The 14,028-nt window shown below is 43.8% G+C and overlaps 1 protein-coding gene across 1 annotated transcript; it reads right to left on the reverse strand.

Moving 5' to 3' along the window:
• Positions 1-1,477: 1,477 nt before the first annotated feature.
• Positions 1,478-10,185, reverse strand: LOC125499535 (uncharacterized). Its single transcript, XM_057390899.1, has 4 exons — positions 6,012-10,185; positions 3,407-3,545; positions 2,945-3,315; positions 1,478-2,850 (listed from the first exon to the last, which is right to left on the reverse strand). The coding sequence occupies exon 1, from the start codon at positions 7,079-7,081 to the stop codon at positions 6,065-6,067; it is 1,017 nt and encodes a 338-aa protein (XP_057246882.1). The 5' UTR covers positions 7,082-10,185; the 3' UTR covers positions 1,478-2,850; positions 2,945-3,315; positions 3,407-3,545; positions 6,012-6,064.
• Positions 10,186-14,028: the final 3,843 nt, after the last annotated feature.

Raw genomic sequence — 14,028 nt, forward strand, 5'->3', positions numbered from 1 at the left:
CTCGACGTGCACCAGAGACCCCTACTGACCGGAAGGCTTTCGTCCCCAATAAGAATAATTGGCGAAGCCACCCATATAGTCCCTCAAATCAGGTAAACAATGTTACTAACGTTGTCGAAAATGCAGGTAACGACGCAAAGACGGAGTCGCCGACCTTCCCCGATCTAGACTCTTACGGATTTTCCGTCGATGTCGGAGGCGTCGTGAATGCTTTATTCAAAATCGGAGCACCCGTTCGTTGGCCAAAAAAGAGCAACCGACTGGAAGCGCAAAAAGATCAAACAAAGTGGTGTCAGTTCCATCATGACCATGGCCATAAGACGGAGGAGTGCATTGTGTTGCGATGAGAGGTCACGTTCATGCTTAATAAGGGGCACCTTAAAGACCTCTTGAGCGATAAAGGTAAAGCGTCCTTCTATAGGAATACCGTGCAATCCGACCCTCCTGCGTCGCCCACACACGTAAAGGTAATCAACGTTATTTCTGGTGGGTCTGATGTATGTGGACTCACGTATTCAGCAGCCAAAAGGCTAGTAAGAGAGGGTACTCCCTCGTCCGCCGTTTTTAAATCTTGTAGGTCAGCTGAAGAACGCAAGCTCGAAGCAATGGCAATAAGCTTTGACGACGACGACGTCTGCGACGTGGAGCATCACGATGGACTAGTCATATCCCTGACTGTCAGTAATTGCTTGTTGAAGCGGGTGTTAGTCGATGGGGGCAGCTCAGCCAACATCATATTCAAAAGCGCCCTCGAAGGTATGGGTTTGTGCGATAAAGATATTACTAAAAAATCTACTCTTTTGGTAGGGTTCAGTGGAGAGGCTCAACCTACTGTCGGAGAGATCACATTGCCAACGCTAGCCAAAGGCGTAAACTTGCCAACCAGATTTAACGTTGTGGATTGCCCGTCCGAATATAACATCATTCTCGGCACTCCATGGATACACAAGATGAAGGTCGTCCCCTCAACTTATCATCAGTCGCTGAAGTTTCCAACAAAGTGGGGCGTCCAGGAAATAAAGGGCGAGCAGAAATCTGCAAGAGAATGCTATAGTTCGTCGCTCAAACCCCCAAAAGCGTCCATCTAGCAATTAAAGGATGGATCAGCGCCCGACGCGCCCAACAAGCAATTAAATCTTGTACGTCAATACTACATCTCACTAGTATATGGTTGCGAGGTTGTCCTGCCTTCAAAAGTGAGCATCCCAACTGCGAGATGTAGTCTAACGATGGAGCGACAGAACCGCGATGAACTGGTAAACGACCTAGATACCATTGAAGAGTTGCGCGACACAGCATTGGTACGCATGGCGGCCTAGCAGCAAATAGTCGCAAGGAGCTTTAATAAAAACGTTCAGCCAAGTCCTTCATCGAAGGTGATTGGGTCCTAAGGAAAGTATTTCAAAACACACAAGAGGCTAACGCTGGTAAGCTAAGATAGAATTGGGAATGACCATATCAAATTAGTAAGGTGGTAGGCAACGGAGCCTACCAATTGGTCCGATGTGACGGAAGCTCCGTGCCACGTAGCTGGAATGCCACACACCTCAAACGATACTTCTTTTAAGCTAAGTAATAAATTTTGTTTTCCCATTCGTTGTAAAAAATAAAAAAAGATATAGGTGATAATGCTATTATATCTGTGTCGCTAGCTGCTAGCGACCATAGTGTTCTCTCACTGGGTATTGTTGAATTTCAGGGAAGCTGTTCCCGTCCATCTCGTTAACGTTCCGACGATTTTTTATAAGACATCAGGCATACTTGCATTTTACTACCATATAAAGTCTTTTGGTCCACTATTGCTTCAGCTGACGCTACGACAGGGGCACTATCATTTTAAAGCTATAACTGCTTATGACATTTCATCTATCTCTCTGACAGACACACGTAAGTATCTATGCATTTCCTATGTGTATTCTAAAGTCATTTAGTCCAAATATTGCGTCTAAACGACCAAAGATGGCTTACTGAGTGCATGACTATCCTCTAGAAACGTCAAAATAACGACTGAGACACATGCATACGATGCAAAGTAAGGACAAAAGATTAACATTGTTAAAGTTCAAAAGCAGCAAAGTAATGGTCACCCCTATAGGTGACCCAAAAGTTCGAATGATAAAAAGTTCTGGTCACCCCCATAGGTGACCCAAAATTACAATACAAACAGTCACTCCTTCGAGTGACCTAGAACAAAGTTTGATTAAAAGTTTAAGTGACAGGGGCATGATATAGAGTGCTTAAAAATTAAACGTCAGGGGCGTCTTCAGCTTCCTCCTACTCTGACGCAACAGCTGGCAAGACAGTGGATGGAGCTTCCTTCTCAGTTTTAGGGTCAGGCGGCACGTCTGACGCTATGAACCCGGCACAGGACGGGGTGTTCTCATCAACTTTTGATGAAGAGTCCGCCATCGCAGCCAGGTTTTCCTCGTCCATCAGATGCTTCATGGACCCCATGTACTTGAGGAATAGGTCAATGTCCTTATGTGGCGTCCACGACGACGTCTTTTTGATTAGGAATTGATGCATCAGCTTAGCCCTGACCCTGGTCGTCACTTCAGCCTCGAGCATATCCAGCTCATTCTTCTGTGCGTCAACGCTCGCCTGGAGCGTTGCGATTTCCTGACGCGAAGATTCCTCCAGCTTAGTCGCCCTCTGCCTAATCTCTTCCAGCTCCTCCCCATTCTTCTTTAGGACTTTTCCCATATCCTCCATGGCCTTCTTGCAAGACTCAACCTCACCGCCTTTGAACTTCGCGTCCAATTCAGCCTTCTCCATTCTCTACTTCATGGACAGATGACCCTTCAGTAGAGATGAGATCTCCCTCTTAGCTATTAGGAGATGTTGAGAAGACTGCATAGAAAAGACATGATGCACATCACTTAAAGAGTCGTAAGTTATTGTCATGATAAGCATAGTGTCTCAAAAGAAAAACAAGTGTCTATACCTGGAATAGGAGTTCTAGCCCATCTGACATCATACGGGGAAGAGTATGGTCCTTGATCCTTTCCATTGCGCTGGGGAAAAGGAACCTGTCAGCCTCAGGCCATATGGACCTCTCCAACGACATGAAGTCGTTAGGGACGGTCACAGTGTAGGAAGGACCTCTCTTGTCTGGAGGGGCCAGTAAGTCAGTTTTACGCGTTTTAGACGCGACGTCATGCTCATCGTCTAAGTGGACGGCGACCGCTGTGTCCTTCTTTGTCGACGCTGACGACAACGACGCCGCGTCAGTAGAGGACTCCCTCTTACATTTGCGCAGCACCTCAGCTAGCGCTTGCCCATCCAAACTCCCCCTAGGGCGCGACTGTGATGAACCTGTCCAGTAGTGTTTGAGTCAGTAACACGAAACCCTCTCTAAGAAAATCCTACTCAAAAATAAAGAATCAGAAAGAATAGATAGACTAACCAGATGCTATAAATGAATAACTGTCTTGAGAAGCAAATAGAATCCTTTTGAACTATCTGTCTTCCTCTGATACCTTTAGAAATTTTGTCACAGAGACTCTGAGATTCGTCACGATGCGACAACAGTTTTGGGTTAAGACCTGCAGTAGAAACGATGTAAGAGTAGTGTTAACGACATGACACGAACTTAAAAAGACTGAAAAATAAACACACCTTCGGTATTCCAGCCGCCAACCAAAGACATACCAACTTCCCCTAGCGACGACCTCTTCACAAACACAAACCTGTTTTTCCAACCTCTATCATTCGACTGGACTCCCCCGACCAGAGGTTCTAACCTCGCCTTTGCATGTAGGGCTATTCTATTTTTGGCCTTGACCCTACATTCATAGTGTAACAGTAGGTCGTGGAGGGTGAAGGCTTCTTCCCATCATGTCGATGACGCTTAGAATCCGCCAGACCTGGGGCATAATTTGCTAAGGACTGATCTGGTAAATCTGCATCAGGTCCCTTGCTAAGGGGGTGAAGGGAAGTCTTAGACCTATTTTGAAAGGGTACTCATAGAGCACCACCCATTTGGGGGGACATAATTCTGGTGGTTCATCAGATCAGCGTTCTTAATGACAGTACTTTCGGGCAAATTCCCTAAGTCTAAAAACCTTAATAGATCCTCTTCTGACATCGTTGACAGTTCATCTTCATTCTCTACCCGTTGTTCTACAGCTTTCTCTTTCCCTCTCGATTTATCTTGATTTTTTTTACAAAAGTCCTAATGCTACGTCTGCTAGGCGCCATGAGAACAGTGGAAGAAGAAAGGAAAAACAGCACGAATTAAAGGAAATAACGAACGGAAAGTGCGAAATTACCTGGTGTCAGTGATCGATTTTCCGGCGGAGGGAATAATGGAAGTTAAGGAAACTATCTTGCTTAAGGAGAGAGAAAGATTTGATGAAGTTGGAATAGAAGTTAGAACCCTTAAACCGCCCAAGTTATTTATGTCATCAAGAGCAATCATGACAACATGCCAACGGTTATAATTAAAACGACTATTTAAAAATATAAAACCACCTTTTGTGTTTTGTGACTATTGGGTTACCATATATAACTGCCTAAACGAATTTTCTTTCCTTATGTTTATGTGAGGAATTTTTTCTATAATTGATAAAAGCGAGATTCTTCTTGTGATTTTTGATATCTTAATGACTTAGAGAGAATTTCATTTGATTTAGTGATTTTTCTTAACAATTGTCTCATGGGTCTTTGTGTGACCCCGATTGAACAATTTGGGGCAAACTGTTATGGCTGAATTTTTTGATAGGATGACATTGACGGAATGACGTGATGACCCGATGACATGATGCCATCTGACATGATGACGAAGTAACTATGACTTAAAGACACAACATTGGACGCGAGATTGGAGCATAGGATTAAGTGGTAACGGTTCAGCTAAATAAGGAAGGAGTGTAATGAGGCATAAATTCAGCCGTTAAAGAGCAAGGATCATGACGTTGGAGCAGAAATGAGGAAGATCTCCCATGATTGAAGGACCGAAATTAATGTAATAATTAGGGAATTTATTATGTATTCGTTGAGAAAAAGCCAAGGGGGGAAAAGAGGCATACAAAAGGGGGTAGAGAATCATTAGTCATTTTTTACGCATCATTATCGAAAGAACACTAGAGACAAAAGTACTTTTGTAACGTCAGTCGCTCACTAAGAAATACAGTGAACCATAGTAGATTGGTGGATCTCCATCCACCCGCGGTTTTTATCCACCTTCATTGGGGTTTTTCGCGTCACTATTTGTGTGTGTTCATCCCCTTTGATCCCCATTGCATTCGTTTGTCGCATTGTCTTAAACATAATCTGGTTAAATCGCCCCAAACTTTAATTTCGTCGTAAGTGATAAATTTTAGCATAAACAGTTAGTAGTTCTAAAAATGACATATACCTTCCTAAAATTCAATCAAAAACAAATGCAAGCCTAAAACTCTACACACTAGTTATATTATATCTCATTTTATCATATTCAATAAGAAAATGGAGTTAAATGACTCGAGAAATAGGAATTGGACGCAAAAAGGCATAAATAGGCCTAAAATCACTTTTATGTTCCCGATATACAACCAACAACAAATGCAAGCCTAAGAATCTAAACAATGGTTACATTATACCTCATATAATCATGTTCAAAGAAAATTTGGGGTTAAATGACTCGATAAGTACGATTTGGGAGCGAAAAGGCGAAAATAGGCCTAAATTGACCTTTTCGTTCCCGATATGCAACAAACAACAAATGCAAGCCTATAACTCTATACAATAGTTACATTATACCTCATATAAACATGTTCAAAGAGATTTGGGGTTAAATGACTCGATAAGTACGATTTGGGAGCGAAAAGGCAAAAATAGGCCTAAATTGACCTTTTCGTTCCTGAAATGCAACAAACAACAATTGCAAACCTAAAAATCTACACAATAGTTACATTATGCCTCATATAATAATGTTCAAAATGAATTTGGGGTTAAAATCAATAAATACGATTTAGAAGCGTAAAAGGCAAAAATAGGTAGAAATTAACATATACTAATAAGTTACATACCTTTTGAAGATCATCAAATTTAGTGCAACGGTTGACGATATCGAACATGAACCTCATGATGTAATACCCACATGCAAGTCCATCTTGTTGTTGCTGACTTTATCCTTCAAAGTTCCCATAAATCTCTCAAAAGGATAGCACCACCTCAAAAACACTAGACCACACAACTTAATTTCTCGAACTATATGGACAATGAGATGGACCATAATGTCAAAGAATGCGGGGGGGGAATACATCTCAAATTTGCATAGAGTTTCAACTACTCTGGCCTGCAAGGAATCGAGGGTCGACGATTCTTGGACTTTGCTGCATATTGTATGAAAAAATGAACACAATTCTTTAATGGTGTGCCTCACATGCTTTGGAAGTATCCCACGAATTGCAATCAGTAAGAATACTTGAATCATGACATGACAATCGTGCGATTTCATACTCGATAACTTCAACTCACCATTTAAGGTAACAAAGCGCTTCATATTCGATGAGTAGCCAGTTGGGACCTTAATGCCATACAATGACTCGCAAAAAATCCGTTTCTCTGCACGCGAGATCGTGTAGCAAGCTGGTGGCAAATAATTCTTCTCCGAATCCTCCACCTTATTTTTACTTTTATGAGTTTCATCATCAACCCTTTCCTCCACTATTTTCTTCTTCCTTCCGTCCCTTTTCTGAGCCCACAACTCTGGTCGAAGCCCCTGTTTTTCCAAGTAAAGTCGTGACGCCTTAACATCTTTTGTCTTGCCCGGAATATTCATAAGTGTCGCGAGAATAGCTTCACAAACATTCTTCTCTATGTGCATGACATCCAAACAATTTTTGACCTTTAGATCTTTCCAATATGGGAGTTTCCAAAAAATGGACTGCTTGTTCCATAATCCTGTAGGTCGATCAACCTCACTAGTAGGTTTACCAATAAATGTCTCAATGCCCTTCACCTGATTATAAACTTCAGTACTAGTTAATGGTCTATGAGCAACTTCTAGCTTCTTCAACCGTCCCATCGAATGCCTTCTTCTTAAACCGATAGGGATGGTCGCGGCTGAGGAGCATTCGTGTGCGCATATACACATATTTGCAGCCCTTAAGGTGTGTATATTTCATGTCATCCAAACAAATTGGGCAGGGTTGTTTTCCTTTAGTCTTTTACCCAGATAAGTTCCCATAAGCTGGATAATCGTTCATAGTACAAAAAATCATGGCATGCAGAGTGAACATCTCATTAGCATACGCATCAAATACTAACACTTCTTCGTTCCACATCTTCTGTAAATCTTCAACAAGCGGCTGGAGGTATACATCTATTCATTTCCAGGCTGTTTGGGCCCCGATATAAGAAGCGACAACATCATGTACTTGCGTTTCATGCACAACCAAGGAGGCAAGTTATAAACCACTAAAATTACTGGCCATGTACTATGCTGCGAACTGAGATTGCCAAAAGGGTTCATGCCATTCGTACATAATCCAAGCCTCAGATTCCTATCCTCATTACCAAATGCCTTATGCACCCTGTTGATAGTTTTCCACTCAGGCGAATCAGCCGAATGCTTGAGCATACCATCTTTCTTCATACGATCTGCATGCCACCTCAAATTCTTCGCATCTCCTTTAATTGAGAACATGCGCTTAATTAAATCTAGGTATTATGGGTAGATACCACAACACCTTAGCTGGTGGTCCTTCACTACCTCCAGCTCCTTCACACTTGTACCTCGACAATCCACAACGTGGACACTCATGCAAATGCTCATACTCATTACGATAAAGCACACAATCCTTAGGACAAGCATGTATCCTCTCGTACTTTAAACCGAAAGGACACATCAGCTTCTTCGCATAATAGTACGACTTTGGCAGTTCATTTCCACCAGGGCGCATATCAGCTTCTTCCAACAATGATGTGAAACTATAGTCCGTCCAACCAGCGTTCGACTTAATGTTGAATAGTGTTACTTTATGCCTGAATTTTTTGACAGGGCGACACTGACGCAACGACACGATGACTCGATGACGTGGTGCCATCTGACATGATGACGAAGTAAATGTGACCCGAAGACACAGTGAAGGACGCGAGATTGGAGCGGAGCATTAAGTGGTAACGGTCCAGCTAAATAAGGAAGGAGTGTTATGAGCCATAAATTCAACCGTTAAAAAGCACAAATCAAGACGTTGGAGCGTAAGCATAGAAGATCTCCCATGATTAAAGCGCGAAGTTAATGTAATAATTAGTGAATTCATTTTTGTATTCGTTGAGAAAAAGCCAAGGAAAAAAGAGGGCATATAAAAGGGAGAGAGAGGTCATTGACAAGTTTTTTACGCAATATAATTGGAAGAGCACTAGAGAGAACTTAACATTCTTGTAACGACAGTCAGTCACTAAGAAAGATAGTGAACTATATTAGTTTGGTGGATCTCCAACCACCCACGGGTTTTTACCCACCTTCATTGGGGTTTTCCGCGTCACCATTTTTGTGTGTTCATCCTCTTTGATCCCCTTTGCATTCTTTTGTCGCATTGTCTTTAACATAATCTGGTTAAATCGTCCCAAAACTTTAATTTCGTCGTGAGTGATACATTTTAGCATAAACAATTTGGCGCCCACCGTGGGGCATAACCAGACCATCTACTGTTCAAAATCTATCAAATGGGAGAAACACCTAAAATCAAGGAAGTGCAGAGACAATACGAACAAATGAGAGCAGAAATGCTCGAGATGAAGCAAGCTAATGAGCGGCTAGCTACCGACTTTACGACATCGCAGGAGAGGATCCAGAAATAGCAAGAAGAGTTAGCATCGTCCAAAGCTTCGAAGGTCCGACGTCGTGCTAATCTGAACGACATCCCTTTGATGGGGAACCTTTCCGAGACAGATGATGAGGAGCCTGAAAACGACGAAGAGCCCGAGGATGAAGAGCCCTTGAACAATGAAGAGAATGACCAAGGTGAAGGAGAAGCGAATCATATGACAAAATGCATGGCCAAGATTGAAAAGCAAAATAAGCGCTTGATGAAGCTCATGTCCCAGCTCCCTGGAGCCCCAACATCATGAATCGTGGAGCATCCCGACGGAGATGCATTCGTCGATAGGATCTCAAGGGTCGTGCTTCCCAAGAAGCTCAACCTACCTACCCTAGCTGCTAGTTATGATGGTTCAGCCGATACAGGCGAGCATGTCACGCAATACAAGCAGCAGATGTAGCAAGCGTCAATTCCTTGGCATTTGGTAGAGGCCTGCATGTGCAAGTCTTTTGGAGCCACGCTCACCGGTCCCGCTCTCAAGTGGCTCGGATCTCTCAGGCCTGCATGTGCAATTTTTCCACCCTAGTCAATAAGTTCTATGAGAAGTTCGAAGGCAGTCGTAGCCTAGAAAAGCATACGAGCGACCTATATGGCGTCGTTCAAGGACCTAAAGAATCTGTTCGCGATTATTATAATCTCTTTAACAAAGAAATGATTAGCGTTAAAGATCTTGATACTAAGACTGCTATTGAATATTTCAGGAAAGGATTAATCTTGCAATCAAAGCTATACAACCGTTTGACGAAGCACCCGTGCCAGACGTTCGAGGAAGTCAAGTCGCGAGCGTTAGCATAGATGAGATTGGAGGAAGACGATGCCATCCTCAACACCATAACCACACAACGTGCACCGGAGACCCCTTCTGACTGGAAGGCTTTCGTCCCAAAGAAGAACAATTGGCAAAGCCACCCTTATAGTCGTTCAAACCAGGTAAACAATGTTACAGACGTTGTCGAAAATGCAGGTAACGACGCAAGGACGGAGTCGCCGACCTTCCCCGATCTAGACTCCTATGGATTTTCCGTCGATGTCGGAGGCATCGTGAATGCTTTATCCAAAATCGGAGCACTAGTTCGTTGGCCAAAAAAGAGCGACCGACCGGATGTGCAAAAAGATCAAACAAAGTGGTGTTAGTTCCATCATGACCATGGCCATAAGACGGAGGAGTGCATTGCGCTATGACGAGAGGTCGCGTTCATGCTTAATAAGGGGCATCTTAAAGACCTCTTGAGCGATAAAGGTAAAGCGTCCTTCGGTAGGAATACCACGCAGTCCGACCCTCCTACGTCGCCCACGCACGTAAAGGTAATCAATGTTATTTCTGGTGGGTCTGATGTATGTGGACTAACGTATTCCGCAGCCAAAAGGCTAGCAAGAGAGGGTACCCCCTCGTCCGCCATTTTTAAATCTTGCAGGTCAGCTGAAGAACGCAAGCTTGAAGTAGTGGCAATAACCTTTGACGACGACGACGTCTGCGACGTGGAGCATCACGATGGATTAGTCATATCCCTGACTGTCAGCAATTGCTTATTGAAGCGAGTGTTAGTCGATGGGGGGTCACCAACATCATTTCAAAAGCGCCCTCGAAGGTATGGGTTTGTGCGATAAGATACTAAAAAATCTACTGTTTTGGTAGGGTTAGTGGAGAGGCTCAAATACTGTCGGAGAGATACTGCAACTAGCCAAAGGCGTCAACCTGCAACCAGATTCAACGTTGTGACTGCCCGTCGAGTAACATCATTCTCGCACTCCATGGATACACAATGAAGGCCGTCCCCTCAACTTATCATCAATCGCTGAAGTTTCCCACCAAGTTGGGGTGTCCAAGAAATAAAGGGCGAGTAGAAATCTGCAAGAGAATGTTATAGTTCATCGCTCAAATCCCCGAAACGTTATCTAGCAATTAAAGGAGGGTCAGCGCCCGACGCGCCAGCGAGCAGGACGTGGATGAAGTGATGCTGATCCATCCATCCCGATCGTGTCGTTCGAATCGGAGCGACGTTGTCGCAAGAAATACGAGGTCAGTTAGTTGATTTTTTGAAAACTAACCAAGATTGTTTTGCTTGGTCCATGAAGATATGACAGGAATCAGTCCTGACGTCATTACGCATAAGCTCAACGTCAACCCCGCTCACAAGCCTGTAAAACAGAAAAGATGCAAATTCGCGCCTGAAAGGAATCAAGTCATCAATGAAGAGGTTCAGAAGCTGATCGAGACCGGAAAGATCCGCGAGGTAAAGTATCTAGATTGGTTAGCCAATGTCGTGGTAGTCAGCAAAAAGAACGGGAAGTGGAGAGTCTGCATAGACTTCACAGATTTGAATAAAGCATGTCCCAAGGATCCATTCCCTCTCCCTCATATAGATGCAATGGTTGACGCGACGGCAGGTCACGAGCTTTTAACGTTCATGGACGCGTATTCCGGGTACAACCAAATATTGATGCATCAGGACGACCAGGAAAAGACCGTGTTTGTTACTGATAAAGGTATATATTGTTATAAGGTTATGCCTTTTGGTTTGAAAAATGCAGGTGCCACATATCAGCGACTGGTTAACCAAATGTTTGAAGATCAACTAGGTGACACCATGAAAGTGTACATAGACGATATGCTTGTCAAATCCAAGCGAGCAAGCGATCACATCTAGCATCTGTAGGAGGCTTTTGACGTCCTATGAAGGTATGGCATGAAATTAAATCCTACTAAGTGCACATTTCGAGTGTATGCAGGAAAGTTCTTAGGGTACGTCGTTACGCAACGAGGAATTGAAGCCAGCCCGGATCAAATAAAGGCCATCGTCAAGGAGGTGCAAAAGTTGACCGGTCATGTAGCCGCGTTGAATCGTTTCATATCCCGGTCATCTGAAAAATGCCACCTATTTTATGACGTCCTAAGAAAGAATAAGGGGTTCGAGTGGTCGCAACAACACGAAAACGCGTTGCAGAAACTTAAGAGCTACTTAGCGTCACCGCCATTGCTGTCGAAGCCAAATATCGGAGAGACGTTGCAGCTCTATCTCGGGGTAAGCAATGTGTCCGTCAACGCTGTCCTGACGCGGGAAGCAGAAAGCCAGCAGCTACCAATCTACTATGTCAGTAAGTGTCTGCTAGACGCGGAGACCAAGTATTCTTCATTAGAGAAGCTCATTTTAGCCATAGTCGTAGCTGTTAAAAAGCTTAGGCACTATTTTGAAAACCATACTGTTATCGTTATGACTAATTATCCTTTCAAGTCTGTCTTGCGACACCCAGAATTGACAGGACGCATGAGCAAGTGGGCAATAACACTCAGCACGTACGACATCCAGATTCATCGAAGAACCGCTATCAAGTCACAAGCTTTGGCAGATTTTGTGGCAGACTTTAGCCCAGAGCTAGAAAAGCTTGCGGACGACGAAGTCGCAAAGATTAATCAAGTAAACGACGACTCTTGGATACTGTTTGTTGATGGATATTGTTTTCGTGGTGCAGGTTTAGGCATTGTGCTAAAGTCGCCACAAGGGGGCAAGATAATACGAGCCATTTGTTGTATTTAGAGCGACGAATAACGAAGCCGAGTACCAGGCGCTCAAGCGGAATACGTTAGCAGAGGACATGGGAGCGAAAGCATTGAAAGTCTTCAGCGATTCACTGCTGATAGTCAGCCAAGTCAAAGGCGAATTCGCGGCAAAAGACTCTAAAATGGCCATGTATTTAGAAATAGCTCAGAGTAAAAGTAAAGTGTTTAATTCATTTGCCATTATGCAGATACCTAGGGACCAGAATACGCAAGCAGATGCATTGGCCAATCTCGGATGTTCTTTAAGGGACGTTTCATTTACGTCCGTCCCTATAGTTCATTTGACAAATCCTGCTATCGCTAGGAGCGTTGGGGACGCTGTCACGACGAGAGTCGAACAACTTCAAGACAACCATGAGGTCGTCAGTAACATCGATGATCTCGCATCTGAGAGCGACCCTGACGCTGAGGAGGTAAGTATCAGTTAGACAAAACCGCTTTATGATTTCTTTAGCAACAATGTACTCCCAACAGATAAGGCGGAAGCACGCAGAATTCGGTTCAAGGCGTCGCGATACATACTCATTCAAGGAGTAGTGTTCCAAAAGTCTACCGCGGGCCCTACCTGCGCTGTTTGGAAAAAGGATTAGTGGGGGCAAGTCCTGAAGGACATGCATGAATGCACTTGTGGAAATCACTCAGGAGGACGCAGCTTATCCAATAGAGTATTGCGAATGGGATATTATTGGCCAACAATGAGGAAAGACACAATAAGGTATGTCGCCAAATGCGATAGTTGTCAACGACATGCAGGTATGACGCATAAACCTTGTGAACTTTTGCATCCTACTCTAATACCTTGGCCTTTCATGAAATTACCTCCAGCCCCAGGTCAGAAGGTCTTTATGTTGGCACTAACTCACTACTTTTCTAAGTGGATTGAAGCAGGTTCTTTTCAACAGGTACGCGATAAGGAAGTGATTTCTTTTATATACACTAACAATATTTGCAGGTTTGGTGTTCCGTCCGAGATAGTATGCGACAATGGGTCGCAGTTCATTAGCAACGAGACAAGACGTTTCTGCGATGAATGGGGCATAACGTTGTTAACGTCAACACCAAGATACCAGTAAGCCAATGGACAGGCTGAGTCCAGTAACAAGACGATCATTGACTCTTTGAAGAAGCGACTCACAGCCAAGAAGGGTAAATGGGCGGAGGCATTGCCATCCATCTTATGGGCTAATCGCACGACACCGCGCACTACGACTGGACAAACACCGTTCTCACTAGTCTATGGTTGTGAGGCTGTCCTGCCTTCAGAGGTGAGTGACCCAACTGCGAGATGTAGGCTAGCAACGGAGCGACAGAACCACGATGAATAGATAAACGACCTAGATACCATTGAGGAGTTGCGCGATGCAGCATTGGTACGCGTGGCGGCCCAGCAATAAATAGTAGCGAGGAGCTTTAATAAAAATGTCTAAGCCAAATCCTTCGTCGAAGGTGACTGGGTCCTAAGGAAAGTATTCCATAACACACAAGAGACTAACGCTGGTAAGCTAGGACAGAAGTGGGAAGGACCATACCAAATTAGTAAAGTGATAGGCAATCGAGCCTACCAATTGGTCCGACGTGACGGAAGCTCCGTGCCACGTAGCTGGAATGCCACACACCTCAGACGATACTACTTTTCAGCTAAGTAATAAGCTTTGTTTT

The sequence above is a fragment of the Beta vulgaris genome, chromosome 7 (genome assembly GCF_026745355.1).
Source record: "Beta vulgaris subsp. vulgaris cultivar EL10 chromosome 7, EL10.2, whole genome shotgun sequence".
NCBI classification, from domain to species: Eukaryota; Viridiplantae; Streptophyta; class Magnoliopsida; order Caryophyllales; family Amaranthaceae; genus Beta; species Beta vulgaris.